The sequence below is a fragment of the Amphibalanus amphitrite genome, unplaced genomic scaffold (genome assembly GCF_019059575.1).
Source record: "Amphibalanus amphitrite isolate SeventyFive unplaced genomic scaffold, NRLGWU_Aamphi_draft 001113F_arrow, whole genome shotgun sequence".
NCBI classification, from domain to species: Eukaryota; Metazoa; Arthropoda; class Thecostraca; order Balanomorpha; family Balanidae; genus Amphibalanus; species Amphibalanus amphitrite.
The window spans coordinates 157972-179306 of NW_024882607.1; the positions used below are offsets into that span (position 1 = coordinate 157972).

General features: G+C 49.5%; 1 protein-coding gene across 5 annotated transcripts in view; it reads left to right on the forward strand.

Annotated features, from left to right (window-relative positions):
- The window catches only part of LOC122370246 (probable nuclear hormone receptor HR3), a 74011-nt gene that overhangs the window by 16223 nt on the left and 36453 nt on the right, over positions 1-21335 (forward strand). Inside the window, exon 1 of one of the 5 annotated variants that reach the window (XM_043345680.1) lies at positions 13320-13680. The exons of 2 other annotated variants lie outside the window; for them this stretch is intronic. In XM_043345680.1, the coding sequence (XP_043201615.1) occupies positions 13599-13680 (82 nt within the window). In that variant the 5' untranslated portion in view covers positions 13320-13598. Of the gene's footprint in view, positions 1-13319; positions 13681-21335 lie in introns of those variants that run through there. 2 more of the 5 variants (XM_043345683.1, XM_043345681.1) reach the window with 2 other exon arrangements.

The following is a 21335-nucleotide window of genomic DNA, read 5'->3' on the forward strand; positions in this document are numbered from 1 at the left end:
TGTGGCATTTCAGAAAGTGAGAAGTGAGAACTGATGGGGCGAGGCGAGGGGAGGGTGGCCGTCCGTGGGCAACCGGCGTGAGCTGTGATGCTGGGAAAATCCAACCTCATATTTTACCAATCGATGACGGTTCCCCTTTCCAAACGACCGATATGGATCGGAAAGAGTTTAACAAACAAATGTATGAAATAGTAGCTATGAACACAGCTAGTCGGTATAAAAATTCATTTTTTTCGGAAGTCATTTGCCTTCACCCGCGATTTGATTTAAACCAGCTCTAAGCAGGGTTGTATACGACTCAATCAATAGCAATCAATTCAATCACGACAAATTTGGGAAACCAATCAAATCAATCAAGTCAGAGCAGTTTTCGGGAATTGATTCAATCGACTCAAACGCGACAATGAAAGGAATCAATCAACTCAATCAAACGACTCAAACCAAGACATACATTAGGTTTTTTGCCCCACCAACTTGGAAAAGTGTCCATAGCAGTCTGGTGTACCTACCTACCTACCTACCTACAGAAGAAACATAAAAATATTGTCATTTAAAATTATAAATTGCCATGCCATTCAACGTTTCTATGTAATAAGGAAGGATACCTAGTGATGGACAGGTGGATCATGATATTGAGGTTCAATGGGTAGAATTGGAGCAGAAGTTTCATTTAATGGGTGCAAAATAACCCAGTAGTTGACTCGCCCCTTAATCCAAATCACCACCTTTCACCTAAAAGTTGTCAATTTAATTTTGGCCATATTCTAGCTAAGTCACCAGGCTATCTACCCCATGTAAAGCCCCTGTCTGTCTCTTAGGTGAGTTATGCGGAGCTCTTCTGAAATGAATTCTGAACATAATGAACCTAGCTAGGTTTCATGCCACACTGACACCATATGAAAGTGTTGAAAATGTGCTACAAATTTGACAACTTCATTAGGTATGCTTTATGAAGACAGCAGGAGAGGCAGGTAGGTACCTACTTACCTGCCTAGATGTGTCATTGGCTACCAACAGTACCAACGAAGGTAGATACCTAGGTACCTGTGAGGTAGGTCTATCATTCCTTCCTTTCCTTATTAATATAGCCTGTGATAAATCTGGTACATTTATGAAATATAAAGTTGATAAATTGCAAGATAATGGACCACCTCACTAGTCACTACATTCTCCTCCTAACAGCATTCCCCCACTGCGAAACAAAGAAAACGTTTTGCCCAAAGTGTATATAAATAATTTTTGGTTTTGCCAATGAGTATGCTAAGCTTTTATAAATCCTTATACTATGTCTTTTGATTTTTTGGTAAGATGACGTCATTGATTATCATGTAGTATGGTAGATCATCATAAAATAAATCGGTTGTACAACACCAATTTCGTTTTAATTATTATTTCAATTGAAATGAAACCACTTAATAATATTCGGTAAAATATTTTAAGGAAAATGAAATAGGTATATTAAATATGTTATGCTTAGGCTCTCAGGAGAAAAGGATCAACAAACGTTCTGCTGCAAATTAAACAATGCAGCGAATTAGCTTTTAGGGTACGAAAACGTAATTAGCGAGACGAAAACGGCGCTTTTGTTTCAGTTATTGTTGTAGGGAGTTCAGTGTTGTAGGGGTTTCAGATATTTATAGAGTTCAGTGGGTTGTTTCTGAGGAGATGTGGAGATGTGAATTATTAATTAATCACAATTCACACTTTATTAGTTTATAGGGCCTTGCACTTTATCATCTGGATTAAAAAAAAAAACGTTTCCTGCTGAGTGCAGAAAGGTAGGTAGGTGCATCGCCAGGTTCTATCACCAGGATTGGAGCAGTTATTGCAGTTGAAAGTCAAAGTTGGCTGTTCATGTTTAGGCCCTGTTCTTTATTTGGCCATCTACCCCATATTGCAGTTGTGATGACAAGCAGTTTTCAGTGTAGTTTTGTGATTTTGATGTCATCAATTGGTGTCATTATTTTTCGTCAACTAAAACTTATTTCAACTTTCCATTCAATCGACTCAATCATACGAGTCACTCTAATTTTCGGGAATCAAATCAGTCAACCAGTCGCTAAAGTCAAACGAGTCAGTCAACCAGTCATCTCGAAAAGTCAATCGACTCAATCCAATCAACTCAAAATACGCGTTGAAACAAATCAATCAATTCAATCGACTTGATTGGTATACAACCCTGGCTCTAAGTGAATACCGAAGCCATATGTTTTCAGCTATGAGCCAAATCGTGTAGGTACTATTCATTTCCATTTAAAGTTGCATTATCAGTTAAATATTTTAAATGAAAATCACGGTAAAGGTAAACGTCGATTCATAGCCGTTTAATAGTGTGTACTACCTTTGACTAACACCGTGAACATTTTAAAAGGAAAACTTTATAGCTTAATCTGCTTATTTTTATTTTTTGCCAGCTCACCGAGTACGGTACGAATTTCGCACCCCAGCCAAGCCATAGGCGGCGGAACGGGAAGGGCACCAGGGCACCGTGCCCCCTTCGATTTGGGAGTTTTAACATTAGCCCTATGGGCGTTGCATAGAAAGAATGGGACCAAAAGTCGGCAGTGCCTCTCCCCTTAATTGAAGGTGTTCCGCCACTACTGAGCCAAGTTGCACCTTTTGACCCCTGTAGACCTCCGCCCATAATGCACCTTATAAGTACCGGCGTCTGGTTCTCCCCAAGGCCCACTATGCAGATGTGTGGCAATCGGACCCGTCTTGATTGAGCGAGTGGTCCTGCGGAGGAGGAGGTGAAAACCTGCTTTTCACGTATTGCAATCGTCAAAGAGAGATTGCAAGCCACTTAGCGTATGGTGAAACGATGATGGACATATCCTTTAACTGAGTGAATGGGTAGAAACGAAAAATGCATTGTCAGTGATGGTAGCAGACCAATGATGACACTTATCCTCACTTCATCAATTTACCGAATTCATTTTTGTTTTGACGCCATTTTTGTGCTTGTTTCAGGTAAGTTCGCTCAGCTGCGCCTGCCTCATTGGCTGAGGAGCCCAGTGTGACGTCATCGTGACGTCACATCGGTCGGCGGGCCGCGGCCGGCAGTAGTTATCAGCGGGGACAGTGGAAATGGGATACCGGAAACGGGTGAGTTCTCATCAACTAAACATTACACATCCATGTACATTGTGCACTCTTATTTCCGGTAGGTATATAAGCAAGCTGCACATAAACGCCATGTGCAGCTTGACTATTTACTTTTTTCAGTTCAAACAGCTTTGCAGCGTTAGTGGAGCAAATCTGCATATGGCTCCTAGTGCGGGAAGTGCTTCAATTATCAGCATTTCTTTTTCCATCCTGTTAGCCTTTAGTAAAACCTCAGTCAGCATAGAGTTTTCATGAGGTATAAATTGAAATTGTTTTTCCTTTGAGACTAAATCTAACGCCACCTTCGATTTTTTTCTAAAAGCAACAAATGGAAGGGATAGCATATGTGTTATATTAATAAAAATAAGATAATATTATTTGCTTATTTGCACAAGCTGCATGATAACCGCTTGCCGTAAAAAATCGCTTCCCATTTCGGTTCGCAATGAAGGTGCCGTTGAAAGGTTTTGCTCCTACAAACTACCCGACTTTCGTAAAAAGCCTCGTTTTTACGCTTTCATGTCGCATATGATATGACCCGTGCGTGTTCGCTGTCGAGGCTAATGCAGTTGGGTCATTGGTGCGTCTGCACGACAGCTTTGATTGGTGACCGTCCCACGGCTCCTGATTGGTTTGCGTGTTTGATCGATAGCTCCGGCGATTGGTTGGATGACAAATCCATTTGGAGTCGGGATGTGGATGCTGGATGGTTTGTTCGTAAATATATTATGCCTATACCATATTATAACGACTTTGCGCCGTTCACGCATGTTAAAAAAGTATGGTTAAATCTTGATAGCACAAGTATTTTTCGCAGCATCGGAGGACTGTCTCTAAACGCGCGCGTGATTTCAGTTTTTTAAGTAAAACGTCGGTATAACAGAAATTAATCCCGGGAATAATATTGTTAATCAGACTTTTTCTTTCCGTGGTGGAGCCCGAATGGTTTCACAAGAATGGTTTCAAGCTGCTCGCTGAAAAATGCATTGAGATTGAATGTTAAGTGCACCGAAGGCAACACAGAGCTAAATCAAATTCAGAGAGAGCTTTGAGACGCCTTCTTAATTTTTTTTTTTTTAATCTGATAGGCCCACTGCTTTGTCCGATCACTCAAAGGTGGTGCTCGTAATGCAGAAAATGGATACGAATGGTACAGACAGCGAGAAAAAACTGCAGTTTGCTCTCCCAAGAGCTGGCGAACAGAGAAGCAGAAGGTGTTCCAACCAACACAAGGAAGACCCAGAATGGGCTGTAGCCACTTATCGTGATAGGAGCAGCGCAGGCCAAGTGTCTGATTGGTATACCCAGGCACACATGATACAGAGATGATGGCATAGATCAGAGCTTGTAAATACGCGTTTTCAGAATAAGGTTCTCACAGAAGGCGGCCCTGGGTGCTTAAGTTCTTTACAAGTGCTGCAAGAGGGCCTGCATATGAATATAAGAGACTGACCGAGACATTGCACAGTCCACTTATTCCACTATTGCATTTCCTAATTGGCGCTATTAATTTGATTAATTAGTACACACTTCGTTATTAACAAATGTTCCCCGAAAACAAAACCAAGCCCCGTTTCTTTTCCCAATCCCTCAATGTAGCCCTTTTAAATAGACGAGCTGAGCAACGAACGGCGCAAAGTCGTTATAATAAATGTAATCGGACCGCCTCCTCGGTACACCAGGCATTATTCGGTGTGCCTTGCCAAGAGTGTTTATATTTAATGCACTCGCAGGCTCGTGCATTAAATACAAAAATAACACTCATTTCATTCGTGTTATTTTTGAAAATATTAACCTCACTTCGTTCGGTTAATATTTTAGAAAAAATAATGCCCTCACTCCGTTCGGGCATTATTTAAAACACCCTTGGCTAGGCACACCGAATAATACCTGGTATATCGAGGAGGCGGTCCGATTAAATATATATTATAAAATCACACATGTAGTTCAATAAGTTTTTTACGTCCCACATCTGACATCGAAACTTAGTATGCCTATCCAAAAAAAGTTTGTAGTTTTCTTTCTTCTCGAACCTTTGATTCACTTTCTTTGGTATGTCTTCAGAAACAGATCCTATAAGATCATAGACCTATGCAGGATCATCGAGCAACAACGTGGGACGCAACGAGATCATAGATTCTAGCTTATCGTTTGCTCTGAGAGCTAGATATGATAAATAAACCACTCGGATCCATGCAGGTTGCATATGTCTGCGATCAGTGCAATGTTCAACGCCAGTGCCATGGATAGCTTCATGCATGCTAATTGCTTGTTGCCCTTTTTGTCAATTTCGTAACGCTCGGCATGTTGTCGAGGCTGCTGGTTACGTTGGCGGCGAATGCCCATAAACCGGAGAGGACGGGTCGTCTTTAATGCATTCTCAAAGAGTCAGCCTGTAAGTACCGACTGGCAATAGTGGCTGTAGTAGAGGGGCAGGTTTTTGGAACCGGCTCGTGTCACGGTTGTAGATAATCAGGTTTGGAGCCGATGGCTTAGAGCGGCTGGTTTTGCGAGCCGGCGGGACCGGATCTCGGCCCGCCTCTGCGCGAGCCGGAGGCCGTGTCTGATCGGACATCTGGCGAGACTGAGACCGTCTCTCTCTGTGTTCGCTACAGCCCCCGTGCCCGGTTACGTCATCGGGGCAGACGAGAGACCGATCACCTGCCGGAAGAAAACGATATGGCCATTAGCGTCTCAAAAATACCAGTCTAATCAGCACCAATTCTGGGCATTCTGTTCGTCAGCAGACTGCACCGATGATGCGAACTGCGAACGTTCTCTTAATTTCGGCTGAGGTCGCTCTCGTGCAAACGACTTTCCATTTGTCCTTCAGAAAGGAAAGGAAGCGTCTGGTTTGACGGGCTATGCACATTGTTTCTAGTGAGCTTTTGCCTTCCTTTGTTTTACAGCAATAGGACAGCGATTTAGAAAAAGTGATTTAGCTCATTCTGTGCGGCAGCTTCTGTGAACTTATAGAAATTGTCATAGGCTGTTGTAGAAGACGTTTATTTTTCCTTACGCCTTTAGATACGTACAACGCCCCATTTACGTCGTAATCGAACGCATTTAATAATTTCATCACCACCGCAACGCAACGCTTGAACTCCTTGCATTGGTGTTCGGCGAACAAGTCAGTTCGCATCTTGAAACACAACTTTCAAAAGCCGCACGTAAACCTTGTGTCATGTTCCTCATTCTTCCTTGGAACTGCTGAGTCTTGCAACGTGCTGTTTTGGAACATCCGTCTGTTGTATGCTGTTAGGCTACTTATTCCGTCTGGCGTCTTGTTTTGGTTTTGGTCAGATTTTCTGCCATAAAACGGCTATAAAGCCGCGGAAAGATAACGCTCGTGCCATCAATATGCTGATGGTTTTAGCTGAGTCTCCGGGGTTCGTTCGCCGATGTGCCCCGTAGCGATTTCTCTGTGGGTTTTTCTGTTGCGCCACCCTGTGACTGGCCGCCTGGTGGAGACAGGAGCGGCTCCGTCACCATTGGAGGGTGTAGATTCATATTTAGTCGGTTACTGCTGCAGTCCACCTCTCTGCTTCCGTGTCATTCGATATCGACAGTGACATAATCAAGAGCTTTGCAATATTGGGGAATGTTGTATTGCTATAGTGGTCTTGAAGATGAAAGGAATTTTGCTAAAAAGATAACGAAACCCGATCGATAACGAAAATTTATTATAACTTGAATTCTTACTTATGACCGCAGCAGCCTTAAAACATACAACGCCATTGGTAGTTTAGCAGTGAGCACCGAATAATTTTACTGAAAAGGGCACAAGCGACTCACCCGCTCAACGCCGGCTGACCAGCCTGCTCAGATGAATAGCGAGCTAACAGGCGATCGCGTCACTGAGAATGGCTGAAGAATGCAGCCGTATTTCGCATTTCAGTATAGTATCAATCCACACCGGCCTCCTTCCTCCCTCAGTGGCAGGCAGGCAGCCTATCGATCTAGCCCGGAGAAAACCTGCCACCCTGGCTCTCTTCTCTCTCTCTCTTCTTCGCCCATTCTCTGCACACTCTGCTGCAGAACACACCCGAGAACCCTCTCCGACATCAGCCATGGACGTATACGCGCAGCCTGCAAGTGGCACAGCCGTTTTTGCAGGACTTTGGGGCGGCGTTTTTGCAAAGCACCGACATCTGAAGATGGCGTTTTTGCGGAGACGCGCGCTCTGCAGTGAGCTGATCTCCTGGGATGGAGACGCTGCCGAGACGCAGAGGCGCGCTACTGAATGGGGAATAATGAGGTGCCTCTGGTAGTAGCGACGGCGATGATACAGTCTGCATTGGCGTTAAAGAGGAACTGGTTTGATGTATACCTACGGCTGCCAGATTACCATCGGGCATTCACACTTAAGAGTGCTTTCGCTAACGCACTCCTCCATAGTTCCTGCAAGTTGATGGCTTGCTCAATGCTCATAGTACGTTGAATTAATAAGATATCGAGAAACGCTAATGGAGTCTCATGAACAAGTTGCATTATTTTTTCTTGTATAAGTTGAGTAAAGTTGATTTGAGAAAAATCAGAAGTTGAATTGTGTAAAATAACACAAAAAAGTGAGTAGTGAAAAGTGAGTGGCTGGAATCAGATAAACATATGTCCTAACAGTGGAAATTTATTCAGTGTGTTGGCATTTGGCTAATCATGAATTCTATTGTGGGAATAGTGTTCGAGTTATTTTGTTAATTGTTGATATAGCGTGCGCGTGATCATTTTCTAGCTCCCTCTGCATATACATGTAATGTAGTGCATGATCATGACTATCATGAACCCCTCGACATACATATGCACCACACCAGATAAGTGGTCATCTATGACTGGACTCACAAAAGCTGCATGTCCTCTCGGCGGGCGGGCGGGCGCAGAGGTATATTGCTCCACGCTGGCCCCACCCCAGTAATCAGCCCTGATATACCGCGCTCACTGGCCGCTAACCGCCGCTCTCATCTGCAGTTTTCGTCGCAATTGCAGCAACTGCCCGTCCATAAATCCTGCCGGAGAGCTGTGGGATGTAGGTCGGCGGTTGTTTTGCACCATCTTTTTATGCACCGGCGCTCGAGCAAAAAGACGCGTGACGGCCATCTTGTTTTCCCAGCACTTAGCAAAACAATTTGGCGCTGGTGGCGCCAGGAGATATGGCACGGCTCTGGTACAGGATCACAGCTCTGGTCCATACAGACGGCTCTGGTCCAGGCTCACAGCTCTGGTCCAGACTCACGGTTTTGTTCCAAACTCACGGCTCTGGTCCAAACTCACAGCTCTGGTCCAGGCTCACGGCTCTGGTCTAGGCTCACAGCTCTGAGGCGCACGAATCTGGTCCAAAGTCAAGTCACGGAAGCGTTTTTATATTGACCTTTGAAACTTTCCACTTCCGTGATAGCCGCAAGTTCTATCCCCGCTACCATGCAAAAGTCATTTGCTTTTAACTAACTGGCTTAATAATAACGATGAAAACTCGGTCGATGCCAGCCTTCCTTGGATAGTGCCCAAAGTATCGCCCTGAACTTTTCGGCTTACTCGTGTGGGTCGTCTGTGAATGAAGCTGTTCTGGACGTTTTACTCCTATTTATAAATGTTCCCGTCGACTGTCTCGATAAACATGGCGGAGTGTCGGGATCGGGAGTTCCCTGGCGTGGGTCCAGATCGTTAGTTGGCCTGGTGACAGTGGCAGACGACGGACCGACGCAGAGAGACGGTGTCAGAATGTCGGAGAGACACGGTAGTGTCAGGATGTCTGGCCTGTCAGAATGCTGGACAGAGACAGAGTGGAGAGACGCGGTGGTGTCAGGATGTCTGGACTTGTAAGACTGTCAGGCAGATACAGAGACGGTGTCAGAATGTCGGAGAGGGACACGGTAGTGTCAGGATGTCTGACCTGTCAGAATGTTGGACAGAGATAGAGACGGTGTCAGAATGTCGGAAAGACGCGATAGTGGCAGGATGTCTGGCCTGCCAGAATGCCATTCATACACAGAGACGGTGTCAGAATGTCGGAGAGGGACACGGTAGTGTCAGGATGTCTGGCCTGTCAGAATGTCAGACACAGACTGTGTCAAAATGTCGGAACAACACAGTAGTGTCAGAATGTCTGACTGACACAGAGGCGGTGTCAGAATGTGGAACAAACACAGTGCGAGTGTCAGAACGGCGTACACTGTCAGGATGTCTGACTGACACAGAGGCGGTGTCAGAATGTCTGGCTGACACGATGGTGGGTGTCATGATACCCGACAGACACAACGGTGTCAAAATGTCTGACCTGTCAGAATGTCAGACAGACAGTGGTCGTGTCAAAATGTCGGAGAGGCACAGCGGTGGTGTCAGAATGTATAGGGCAGAGACGCGGTGTTGTCGGAATACTAGACACATCTGACATCGGTGTCATTATATCGGAGTGACACCGACAGATTCGGATCGACGGGAATCACGGGTGAGGGAGATGTTAACCCTCGCCGGCCGAGGGGGGGGGGGGCGGGTGCCGCCCCCCCCCCCCCTTAGGGTTTTTTTCGCGATAGCTCCGAACACGCTGGCGATAGAGAGCTGAAACTTGGCATACCTGACCTTTGATCCAAGCCGGATTTTTGACACCAACCGCATTTTTGGGTCAGGTCAGGTCACTCACCTATGACGTCATAAGTGAACCTCTGCAGGTCTTCAGATGTCGCAACTTCGCAGCGCCCTCACAAAAAAAAAAATGCCAGAGGAGATGTCACAGGGAAATGAAACTTGCAGGATCTAGTATCCATTATGAGTCTCACAACTTGTGTATCTCGGATTTTTCCTAAAGGTCATATGAGGTCATGTCATTTTCGTGACCTCACCATTATAAGTCAAGGGGGAAAAATGAAAACTGCTATTCTGGCGCCGGGAACGATCTCCAATTATCTCAAACACACAGACTCGTGATTTGATGCACTCCTTGCAAGGTTAGATGCGTCACTTTTGCAATGTTGACCTTGCGTGACGTCATTTATGACGTCATCAAGGTCATATTAGTTTTTCGTCAATAACTCTTGATCAAATTGAGCTAGCGAGTCGGGGAAGCCACCAATGGACTCAGGAAGACCTGCCGAATCGAATGATATGCGACATGACCTCTTTCGACCAACTTCGTGACCTGGGGGTGCTGACCTGACCTTGACCTGAGGTCAACACCCTAAGTTGACCTGACCCGAACAAAAGGTATATCATTCGACGCGCCTGAGCGAGGCGAACACGATGCTGCCAAAATCGCGGCGCTGCGGCCGTTTTTTGCGAAGTTATTCACCAAAAACTGAACCGTACCTTAGGGCACTTGACCTGACCTCAGAGGTCACCGGTTGACCTAGGACCTTAAAATCGGGTACCAATCTCTGCGTCTCGTAACGGCGCACTCGCTCGTTTTTTCCGCGACGCGCTAGCTCCACCAGGGGCGAAACGGCGAGGGGGGGGGGTCGTACCCGCCCCCCCCCCCTCGGCCGGCGCGTATGTAGAAAACCAATAGGTCCGGCGAGGGTTAAGTTGTCGTTATGGACAGTATGGTGCATGTTATGATGGCTCAGCAAGCCTATTGGAACGTATACGCGAGACGGGAGGTCTTAGACGTGAGAATATACCTAGCCGAATTTATGTTTTAAGCTGTGACGAGTTGTTATTGTTCTCGCAAGCTCTCCTTCTTTTATTGTTTTATTCGATTTTTGCCATGAAACATATTGGTTTTCGCGTATGACCAGACCGCTGTTGCCACCTCTGACCACTGCGTGCGGTATACATATTGCATAAGGGCTATGGCTTGGCAATGAGCAATGGTCGTGATTGAAAATGCAGTACCTATGCATGAATAGCCTGTACTTCACTTGCACATATAAACTAGCCATTTTTGGCGTGTGGATATGATCAAAATAGACTCACGCAAGCACAACAACATACTCATTTCTGCATGCGCCCTGTGTTTGCATGCTCCCCGCCAACGGTTTGTCTCACCATCTCTCTTGGTGAGAAGCCGTCCAGTTTCTGAGCTCACCGCAGGCTGACGGGGCATGGTAAAATAAATAAGCCTCTCTATAGATAACCGGCCGGTGGCCACCCTGCGGACCGGTCCGGGCTGCTGTCTGACCCAAAGCCCGGTCCGCAATTCGTTCCCACGGTCCTTGTCGACGGGACACTCATCTGAGCAGGCCGGTCCTTTCGGGTCGCCGCTGCACGATACCCCGGGACCCGTGGTCTCCCAGTGGGTCAGTCGGGGCTCAGGGAGGGGCTCAGGGGGTCACTCACCCGCCGGGGATCACGGGAGAGAGGGCCAGCTTGAGGTGGATGAGAGGGAGCTGAAGTCACGCGAACTGCTCTCCGCACCGGTCGGCCGCGAATTCTGGTCCCAGCGGCCGTGGACTGTGGTATGGAGAAAGAAAAGTAGCTTTTGGGCTTTGTTGAAACGCAACTATTGATTTATCATGTGCTTTGGATTAGTTGTTTTTAGGTGCACGCAACAAGTTAGGGCCGGTGGTGTGCGGTTTTCCGCCCAGCTCTGGTTTTGTTGCAGCACTCGCCTTTCCTTCTTGTGTAAAATCTGGTCGACGGATTTCGAGGACGAATATGAAGATTCCAGAATTGAGCAATCATTGTCGCAATGTGCGTGCTACGCACCCTCAGCTTTGTGGTCAGGGAGGTATCAGCATCAAGGTCTGGTATGAAAATATTGCGCGCGGCGCAGAGTTTACCCGTTATCCCTTAGTCCAAGGCCTTCATATCGCAATACCACAAATCCTCATCAGTGACTTATTTATGGGGACATGTCCGCACGGCTGCCTACCCTCTTCTCCCCAAAGCTCCTACGCGTTCAATATTCTGATTCAGAAAAAAATATTTTGATTCGGGAAAAAAATCCCACCGTGTTTGGGGCTTGGGCGATCCCCTTGACGACACGTGCACTGTGCAGCCATGTCCAGGCAGAAGCCGGCTACAGTCCTCGTTCTCCCTACGAGTACACGGCCGTATAATTGTCGGTAATCTGGTTCTGCAGCGCCCCGCCGTTGCTTCATGCCAGGACCGGATGGCGGCGGGTTGCGACAGCTCGCCGCCGCCGCCGCCGATGCCGTGCGCCAGGGTCGCCGCCGCCGCCGGATGACGCCCAGCACGTCATCGGTGACCGGGTGATGGCTGTGTGATCGATCTGTGGGTGTGCAGAGACTCTGATATGTCCGGGTCGCAGCTCTGTGGTCGGGTGACCTATCTGGCTGCAGGTGACCTGGAGTTGAGCCGATGGTGACCTGATAAACGGCTGCTGAATTTTGATGCGTTATTTGATTAAATTTATCCTAATATACTTATTGGTCTTATCATAATTTTATCAATGTATTTTCTGGTGATTTTCTTGGACTTGGTCCCTCAATTTTCTATTTTTCCCCAAGCTACTTTTAAAAGTGAATCAATATTCACTTCATGTGTATTTGAATAGTGAGTGTAGTAACATAGATATTGAATGTCCACGAATTTTTGTCTGATTTTAGGCCGTCCGAGTCTTTTTTCATGCATTTATGTGCCCATTTTCATTATGGCAAGGTCCTATCTGGTGTTTGACACAAATTCACGCAGCCGTGGTATCGTATTCACAAATGTTCTGGTTGTTCGTCTGTTTCAGACCGAAAATAATTTTGGGATCAATTGAGGATTTAGTGGCATATGAGAATGTCACTTTTCATTTGTCGACTTTGATAGTACAAAATCAAACACATATGTCCTGCTCAGTTTCCGATGTTTTATGACAGAAGGGCACAAGTAAACTCTCAACGGGCTCGTCGACCCACCTGATTTTGCCACGGTTTGCCGAAAATGTTTCGCTCATGTTTTAGACGGACCATTTAGCAGCATCCTCACCATTTTTCCCAGCCTGTTATATCACTGCTATCATCTCGAGTCCTGTTTACGCTGTGATCTAATCTCACCAAACATTGTTCGACTCAACGACCCCGCTTCTGAGAGGTGCCAACGGCCGTCGACCTGCTCCCTGTTCCCCGGATCCTGGGGCACCCGCCGAGGGCACGGGGTAGCTCGATCGACTCACCTGTTCCCCTCTCCCCTCCCTTCGCCCCCTCCTCTCTCCTCGGTGGGTGGCTGAGCGCGGGCCGCCGCCCCCCCCCCCTTCTCGCCGCCGGGAGAGTGGACCACCCCCGCCCCCCACCTCCTCCCCCCCGCGCCGCCGCGCCGCCGCCGCCGCCGCGCCAGTCAGCCAGTCACCAGCCGTCCGCCGCGCAGGGGTGAGGTGCGTTCGCAGCGTTGCGGTGCCAACGACCACACGGAGCCTGAGCATCGGCGTCGACGACCGCGGGCTGTCGACGGAAGCCAGCTGATAGTGCGGGAGCTGTGTGCGCGAGCCATGCCGGCCTGCGACCTGACCTGAGCCGAGCGAGCTTTACCGAGTGCTGAGCGCGCCGCCATGGTGCGTCCTTAGTGTCCCGCGACTGACCCAGTAATAGTGACGGCCTGAGCGGCTGGTGACGGCCAGCATGTACCCCGCCATGACATGGCACCACGCTGCTGGAATGGAGCACCCACAGGCCGCCAACGCAGCCGCCAGGTCAATGAAAGGTCAGTGTCACCTCACATGCCCTCCGGCGGTATGACCCGGGGGTGTTTTCCGCCCCGCCCCGACCCGACCCTTCCTCTCCGCCGTATTGTCTTGTTGGCGAGCTATCCCCCTCCGACCACATGCGACTCAGGCTTGCGACATGGCCTTTGATTGGTTTCGACACCGGCGCCGCTGACGTTGCGTGTCTTTCTCTGCGGCGAGGCGAGCGTTACGGCTGGGCTGCTGCGTGACTGGAGAGACTGAGACTGAAACTGGGACTGAGACTGAAACCGGGACTGAGACTGAGACTCATGGGATTGGGACTGAGGCTGAAACTCATAAAACTGAGACAGATTGAAACTTGAGACTGGGAATGTAACTTATGTATTCTGTCAAACCCGCTTCACATTTATGAGCTATATTTATGCTGATTTACCTCGTTCATCTGCGCTGCTAAGTTGCTGTCTCCAAAATTATCATCGGTCCGCTGGCCCCACTACTGGATGCCATATGGTTTCCGTCACTGTGAGAGATTGCGTTAGCATTTCCTGTCATGGGCTGTGTTCCATTGAAACGCACAATCCCCTGCTTGGGCAGTCCGTTGTTCCCAGCATTCAGAGCTACGAATGCGTTAATGTATTACACGAATAATTGACGAGCTATCCTAATTCGCTGCGTGGGCGGGGTCTGTGGCCAATTAAATCAGGGTGTGAATGGACATTTCGGTCTGAGCGGGCCTCATGTGCGGCTGAATATGTTATTTAATGCGTTCGTTGTGAACGCTGCTCGCGCTGTGGCCCCGAGCGGGTAGGTTACGAAACCCGTACGCCATGTGAAGCAACGCCACGAGCCAACTCAACAGCCAACACGCTCACTCAAAGCCGCTCATTTTGTGGCTAGGTTAAATTTCAATAGCATGTCTTGCGAATATTAGTCCAAAATCCCAGCTGCGTATTTCATTTCTTACCCATGGCTTGAAACGCACGTTACTATTTTAATGGATGTAGCAAGCGAACCGAAAGGCGCGTGGTACGCTGTATGTAGGGGGTGCGTTGCCGAGCTACACTGGTCCCCGAGGCCCAGATAGTTACCGTTACAGGCAATATGTTGCCACTTGAATTGCCGTGGGATTATGCGTTGGGAAGGACACCGTTGCGAACAGTGAGAGCTGTCCACGGGGTGTTCTCTCGAGCAGAACCGGTGATAATCACTGAAGTACCTACCGGACTCGCTGATGTAACTGTGCGTTTTACCGCGGCGGCCAGGGTCCACTTCTGAACCACTTGGTGCGTGTCATCGATGAACCCACGTCACGTCCGATCGACTATGCATTAGCGGGTGTTCCTGCTGTGCCGTCACCGCGCCGGCAGCGATATGTCGCTAGACCTGCACGCGCCGTCTATCCGTCTGCTTGTCTGTCTGTATGTGTGTGTATGCACAGTGTGCACACGTGACGTGTCTGTGTGACGCGTGTGACGCCGGCCGGTGCCACAGATAGGCACGCTGGCCCGACGGCCGGGGTCAACGACCGCACGGACGGCCGCCTCAAGTCGGCGCTAGCGTGAGGCGGCCGGGGGGGGGGCGGCGCGGCCCGGGGCGCCGGGGGGGGACTAGGTGCGGGCGCTGACAGCGAGCCTGTGTGGGCTGGCTGGCACTCGGTGTCAGCCGCGCGGGTCCCGGTAACTATCCCTAGTATGTATCCGACAGTGACCGGCAGGTTTGCAGAAAACTCAGTTGGAGGAGAAGGGTGAAGGGATCCTCTTATCAGATAGAACTCGAATGGATGAGGGAGCGCCGGGAGGGCCAGAGAATGGCCGTCCGAAGAAGGAACGGTCGCCGGGAGAAGGACCTGCATACAAATCACCGGAAAAGTGGAATATCGGCCGCTTGGTAAAGCGACGATATCGCTCCCTGTCGCCGCTGAGACGCAGGGACCGTTACTGGTAGAGATAGGTAGGGGATTGGGACGTAGAAATACAAACTGAAAGGTAGGAGAAAAAAAAACTGACGGGTAGAATTGAGAATGCCTGAGGCTGACTGCCGCGCCCGTGCATACCTCCGGAGCTCGCCTGAAAGCTCATCAGTCGGTGTTTATCGTGCCGAGGCTCACTCTCGTCCACGGCCAATCTCGGCCGAGCAGCAGCGGGGGCCGCTGTGGGGCGCCCCGTCCCATGTGTGGACCCAGCGGCGCCCCGGCGCCCGGTGCCGGGCTGCGGTGGCGCAACGGGCCGCAAAACACGCGCCCGCCGCGCGGCACTTTCATATCGCGGCCCGGCCTCCCCCGTGCCGGCGGGAGGGGGAGGCGGGGAGGGGGTCGGTGCGCCGCCCCCGCCTGTGCCTCGGGCGCAATGTGGGTCATCCTCTAATGCACGGACCCGTCGACACAGGATGGGGTTACCGAACTACTGAACGGGCTGCTGAGAGGGAGATAGCGGCGTTCGATTCGGCAAAACTGAGCCGGCATTGAAGAGAATTGAACCACGACGATGTTAGTGTACGGGGTACGTTTTTGTTAAAATAACTCTGGCTTCAAATAGTTGGAAAGATGCACTGTGAGCATCATTGAACGCCTTTTGTATAGGTATCGCTGTCGAGTGACGCATCAGCTGATTACACTGCGAGTGCAGAGGTCAAATCTCACAGGACCGATAACCAACAAAAGGAAAGGCGCCCGGTGAACCGTTATCTATCTACGCACCTTTTGCCATGAGTCATGACGGCGCCCCGCGATAGTCGGCGTTCTGCGTGCTCTATGAACACTGGCGGATCCTGGGGGGGGTCCACGGGGTCATGACCCCCCCCAAAAGGTCTGAGAGGGTCATTTGACCCCCCCCAAAAGCCGAAGACCTAAATGCGCTATAGACGCCGTCTTGCATGCTCAAAATCACCTGTCAAACACTTCTGAGCTAATACCTTTGTTTTTCTGGATCGTGTTGCGTGAAAAGACGTATTGAAGACCAGAATCTTACTCGTTTTTGTCTCAACCGTGCGAGCACCAGGGGATGATCCAGGAAAACTCCAAGGGGATGGTCATGAATTTAATTCGTGGTGCCCCTACCTATACGCAAAATTAAAAACTCAACGGATTTCGGTCACTTAATTTTGGTGATGTCCTATTTTCATTTTTTATTTTGTTTGTTTTATTTTTAGTGCCCCTGGGCCCTGGCAGGTCAAAATCACGTCTGAGGCGAAAGAAATTCACGGGAATCCCAAAAATCACGTCAGGACATTCAGGGCCCTCTGACCAGCCTGACAGCTAGGGCCCTTCTTACTTCCTGGGGCCTCCAGTGAATAACCGCTAGTGTCTGTGTCTGACCGCTAGGGCCCCTCTGACTCCTCAGTAGGTAGGAGGCCCTCTGTAGAGGAGGTCCTCTGTAGAAAGGAGGCCCTCAGTAGAGAGGAGGCCCCCTGTAGAGAGGAGACCCCTTTAAAGAGGAGGCCCTCTGTAGAGAGGAGACCTGCTGTAGAGAGAAGGCTCTATGTAGAGAGGAGGCCCTGTGTAGAGAGGAGGCCCTCTGTGGAAAGGAGACCGCCTGAATGCAGAAGGCCCTCTGAAGAGTGGAGACCCGCTGTAGAGAAGAGGCCCTCTGAAGAAAGGAGGCCCTCTGTAGAGAAGAGGCCCTCTGAAGAGAGGAGGCCCTTTGCAGAGATGAGGTCCTCTGGCTCTTTGAAGAGAGGAGGCCCTCTGTAAAGGAGGCCCTCTTAAAGGGAGAGACCCTCAGTAGAGAGGAAGCCCTCTGTAGAGAGGAGGCCCTGTAGCTTCTGTAGTTAAGAGGCCCTGTGAAAAGAGGAGGCCCGCAGTAGAGATCGGTGGTCCTCTGTAGAGAGGAGGCCCCCTCTGTGTTTTGACAAATGTTTTTGCAAATTTTTCGCGGCGCTTCGCGCCGCCGATTTATGTACATACGTACAGGTCAATACGAAATCTTGACTGTAATTACATAAACCAACCGTGTCAAATTGAATCAGAATTCATATGTGTGCTGTAAAGGAACTCCGGCTTGTACTGCAATGCTAAAAGGGTGGTAAAATTTGTGTTTTGGAGCTGTGTTTCGACACATTCTTTTGCAAATTTTCTCGGCGCTTCGCGCCGCCGATTTATACACCAATCAATAAGAGAGAAATAACAGTGACTGTAATAACACCAACCGTGTCAAATTGAATCGGAATTCATATGTGTACTGTGAAGGAACTCCGGCTTGTACTAGCATGCTAAAAAGGTTGTAATATTTGTGTTTTAGAGCTGTGTTTTGACAACTTTTTTTTGCAAATTTTTGCGGCGCTTCGCGCCGCCGATTCATACACAGGTCAATAAGAGAGATCGTGACTGTATGCTACTATTTACTAATGCATTAGGCTAAAAGTGAGGTAACTATATCTACTTCTGGGTTTTTAAGTCGGTCGACCCGCCTCCCCCCCCCCCCCCCAGTAAAAAATCCGTGGCGACGCTCCTATATAGGTGGGTTTCACTAACTAAAACTACTGAGCCGAGTGACTTACGATAAAACTTCATCTTATAAACGACGAAGATCAAATGTCATTTTTTGATCTCGACATACTCGCTCCCTACCCCCCCCCCCCCGGTCGTCAGAATTCATTCACCAGACCTGGTATGTCGGCCGACTGGTGACCCCCCCCAAAACGACCCCCTAGATCCGCCCTTGTCTATGAACCCCGCTTTGAGTACGCTAGGTGTTCCTTGCTTCATGCGTGTGCCTTGTCTCATTCGCAATTCGATGATGTGGGCGCATTGTATTGCCAAGGCGCTGACGCTGGAGTTCATGTCTGTAGTCAGCTCGTCGGAACTTCCGCTCGTGATGGATTGGTCGACTCCTGATGGCCTCGCGCCCTCGCCGCCTCCTGGCAGAGCTTTAACCGGACGTGGGGGGGGTAGGGGTAGGGGCGAGGAGAGGGTGTCGTCAGTGACAATCGCCAGCTGGCGGACCCTTTTGATCAACCCATGACAGGAGCAAGCCGTTGGGGTTGTGGCTTGTAGGCGGCAAGATGAACATCGATTGTCAGATAGAAAGGCACAGGTCATGGCTAAAGTGTTGGGGTGTGCTTCAAACTCACGGCGTGATTTCACATCACAGATTTATGGAGGTTACATTCCTGACACCTGATTGGACTGGCGAATACATCATTAAAGGAAATAGTTCACTTTCCTGAAATTAGTATTTTGCTATGGATTTATGTTTTTTTATGCTCAAAATGATCAGAAAATAAAACAAAACGTTTTTGTAAAAAGGATTATTTTCTATATTTTAGTATAAGAAGAACTATATTCTATATAAAATAATGTTTGACGCGGAAGCTTATTACGCGTTGACCAATCATATTGCGTAGGACAAACCCATCGGCTGTAAGCAGCATTCTGATTGGCTGACGATGACGTGACTGCATTCCTCAGCAAGGCACGCATTCCTCTGCAAGGCACTCTTTTCGGAACGAAAAATGGAATATCTTCGTCTAGGGTGATCGTTGGGCCGTAAAAGCTTCTGATTTGTGCTAGTCTCAGCGCAAGCAACAAAACTGCTATTCCAGTTCCAAACCCCATGTTAAAAGTGAACTATTTCCTTTAAATGATTCGCGGCTCGATATCATCTCATTGAGTTATGGACGCTGCGCTGTGCAGTTCAGAGATACCGTTCTGCCATTCTCGACCGGAGTTTGTCGCGTTCACATCACTCGACCAGCTTAGTGTCTAGCGTTAGCGTAGTGTTAGTGTCAGCTGGTGCTGCCAGATCCTCCCACACGCCTTCACTGCAATCTGGCTGCACTGTGCCCGTCGCACGGGGCTGACGGAGCTCCTTCTGACGGCCTTTGCAGAGTGACCGGCGCCCGCCGCGGGGGCTGGGCGTGTGCCAATGCTGGCCGGAGGCGCTTAGAGTCGACCGCGCCCTCCACTTGGTGGTGTAACTCGACGATCGAGCCGTCGGGCTCGGCGGGTGCCACGACTGTGGGTGGTGTCTGTCTGAACAGACCGCCAGGAGAGACAGGCGAAAGCAGTAGCCGAGTCAATATGGATGGCACAAAAAGAGCAGTCATGGCCAAAGAATCACTGAGTGCATTTCGTTGCTGGAATCTAAACGAGCTGGCTATATATTGTGGTCATGCACTGAGGTTGCCACGCCCTGAGCTCGACAAGAGATTTTGCAATTGCTCGCCATTTAAACTAGCTCTTGCAAAATGCTCTTCACACCACAATAAGGCCCTGTCTTCTCGATAAGGCCACTACTCACTACGCCGGGCGCTAGCAGTGTACCACGTATCGCCATTCCTGCAGTTCCATTGCCGGATAAACGACCAGTATGCGCTCGCACTGGCCACCAGACCGGCCGGGACAGGAGTTGCAACAAAAACCGGCGCGACCGCGGCGGCCGTGGCGCAGGGCCGGTTCTGGCTCTCTGGGAGGTGGTTGTCAAGTGAAGTACGCTGTTGGGACGCTGGCAGTGGCGCAGAGGAGCCATCAGGGTGCCCCATGGTCATGTAGTCATGCTGGGGTAACAGCAGACGGCCATATTGGTCACTGCCCACTGGTCACAGCCCGTGGTTTTGGTCACATATACGACTGAAGGAGAGTGCGGGTAATACCCAGAATGACCGAAGGTCGTAGGGTAAATCCATGTTATAAAAGCATGGCCAGTTCACGTCTAGGATTTTTATAAATTGATCTTGGTAATATGTTTGATGGTAATGGTTCAGGCTATTACAGACTTGAAAAATGACCATATCCATATTACAAGCCAAAGGTTAAACGCTGGTTACCTCACATTTACGTCGTCATGACGTAAAACATCTGCATGGGTCATTTCGCTCGCCGTAACTCTCCAGCAATCGTAGTTTTGTCGATTGGCTGTTATGCAACTCTCATACCAATGCATGTCGGCGGTGGTCTGCCCTGCCCCGCGCGGCTAATGACGTAGTCTGCACACGAGGCACTGGCGACGACCCCGTCAAGGCCCCGGGAGGCCGCCGAAGGCCGACTGCGCTGTAAACTCAGCCAGCCGCGCGCGGCCGGCGACCTCGCGTGCCCCCAGGGCGCTGGCTCGGTACACGGCGGGGTCATGAGGTCATCGGCCCGCAGCCCCCCGGGGACCTCACCTCACGTACTCTCGGCAGATGTTCGGGGATCCGAGACATCGCCGAGGCTGCTGCTGAAATGGCCCACGGCGCGGTGTGAGTTGCGACAGGATTTTGGTTTTATGGCCTGGTGTTCCCAGGCCTGGCGACAGGATGGTTTTCAGTGACGGGTGTCGCCTCGAAACGGCTGAACTCTGTGACAACTCGTGATGCAGCTCACACGTCGTATATCTTCTGATGAGCTCTGACAGCTCGCGTGATGGCTCGTCTGGTGCTGAAAGCTCCCATGGTGGCTCTCAAGCTCTCATAGAAGCTCTTTGGACAGCTAGTGTCTCCGGCGGCGGCATTGCCACCTTTCAAGATGCTTCTTTTGATGAGTTTTGAGCTCTGGTCGATGTGCTATTAGCTGGTGAAGACCTCATGCTTCACATAGCTTCACACATCGGCTATTCTACATAGTCCTGCTCCTGTTGGACCCTTTCAGTTTTTACCCTTCTGCTGGGGGCTCGGGTTGTCAGCTCCTGCCCTGCAACCACCTGCGCAGCTCCGTTGCAAACAGTCGGTGATCGAATGGGGAGCTGACACAGCCTCTTTG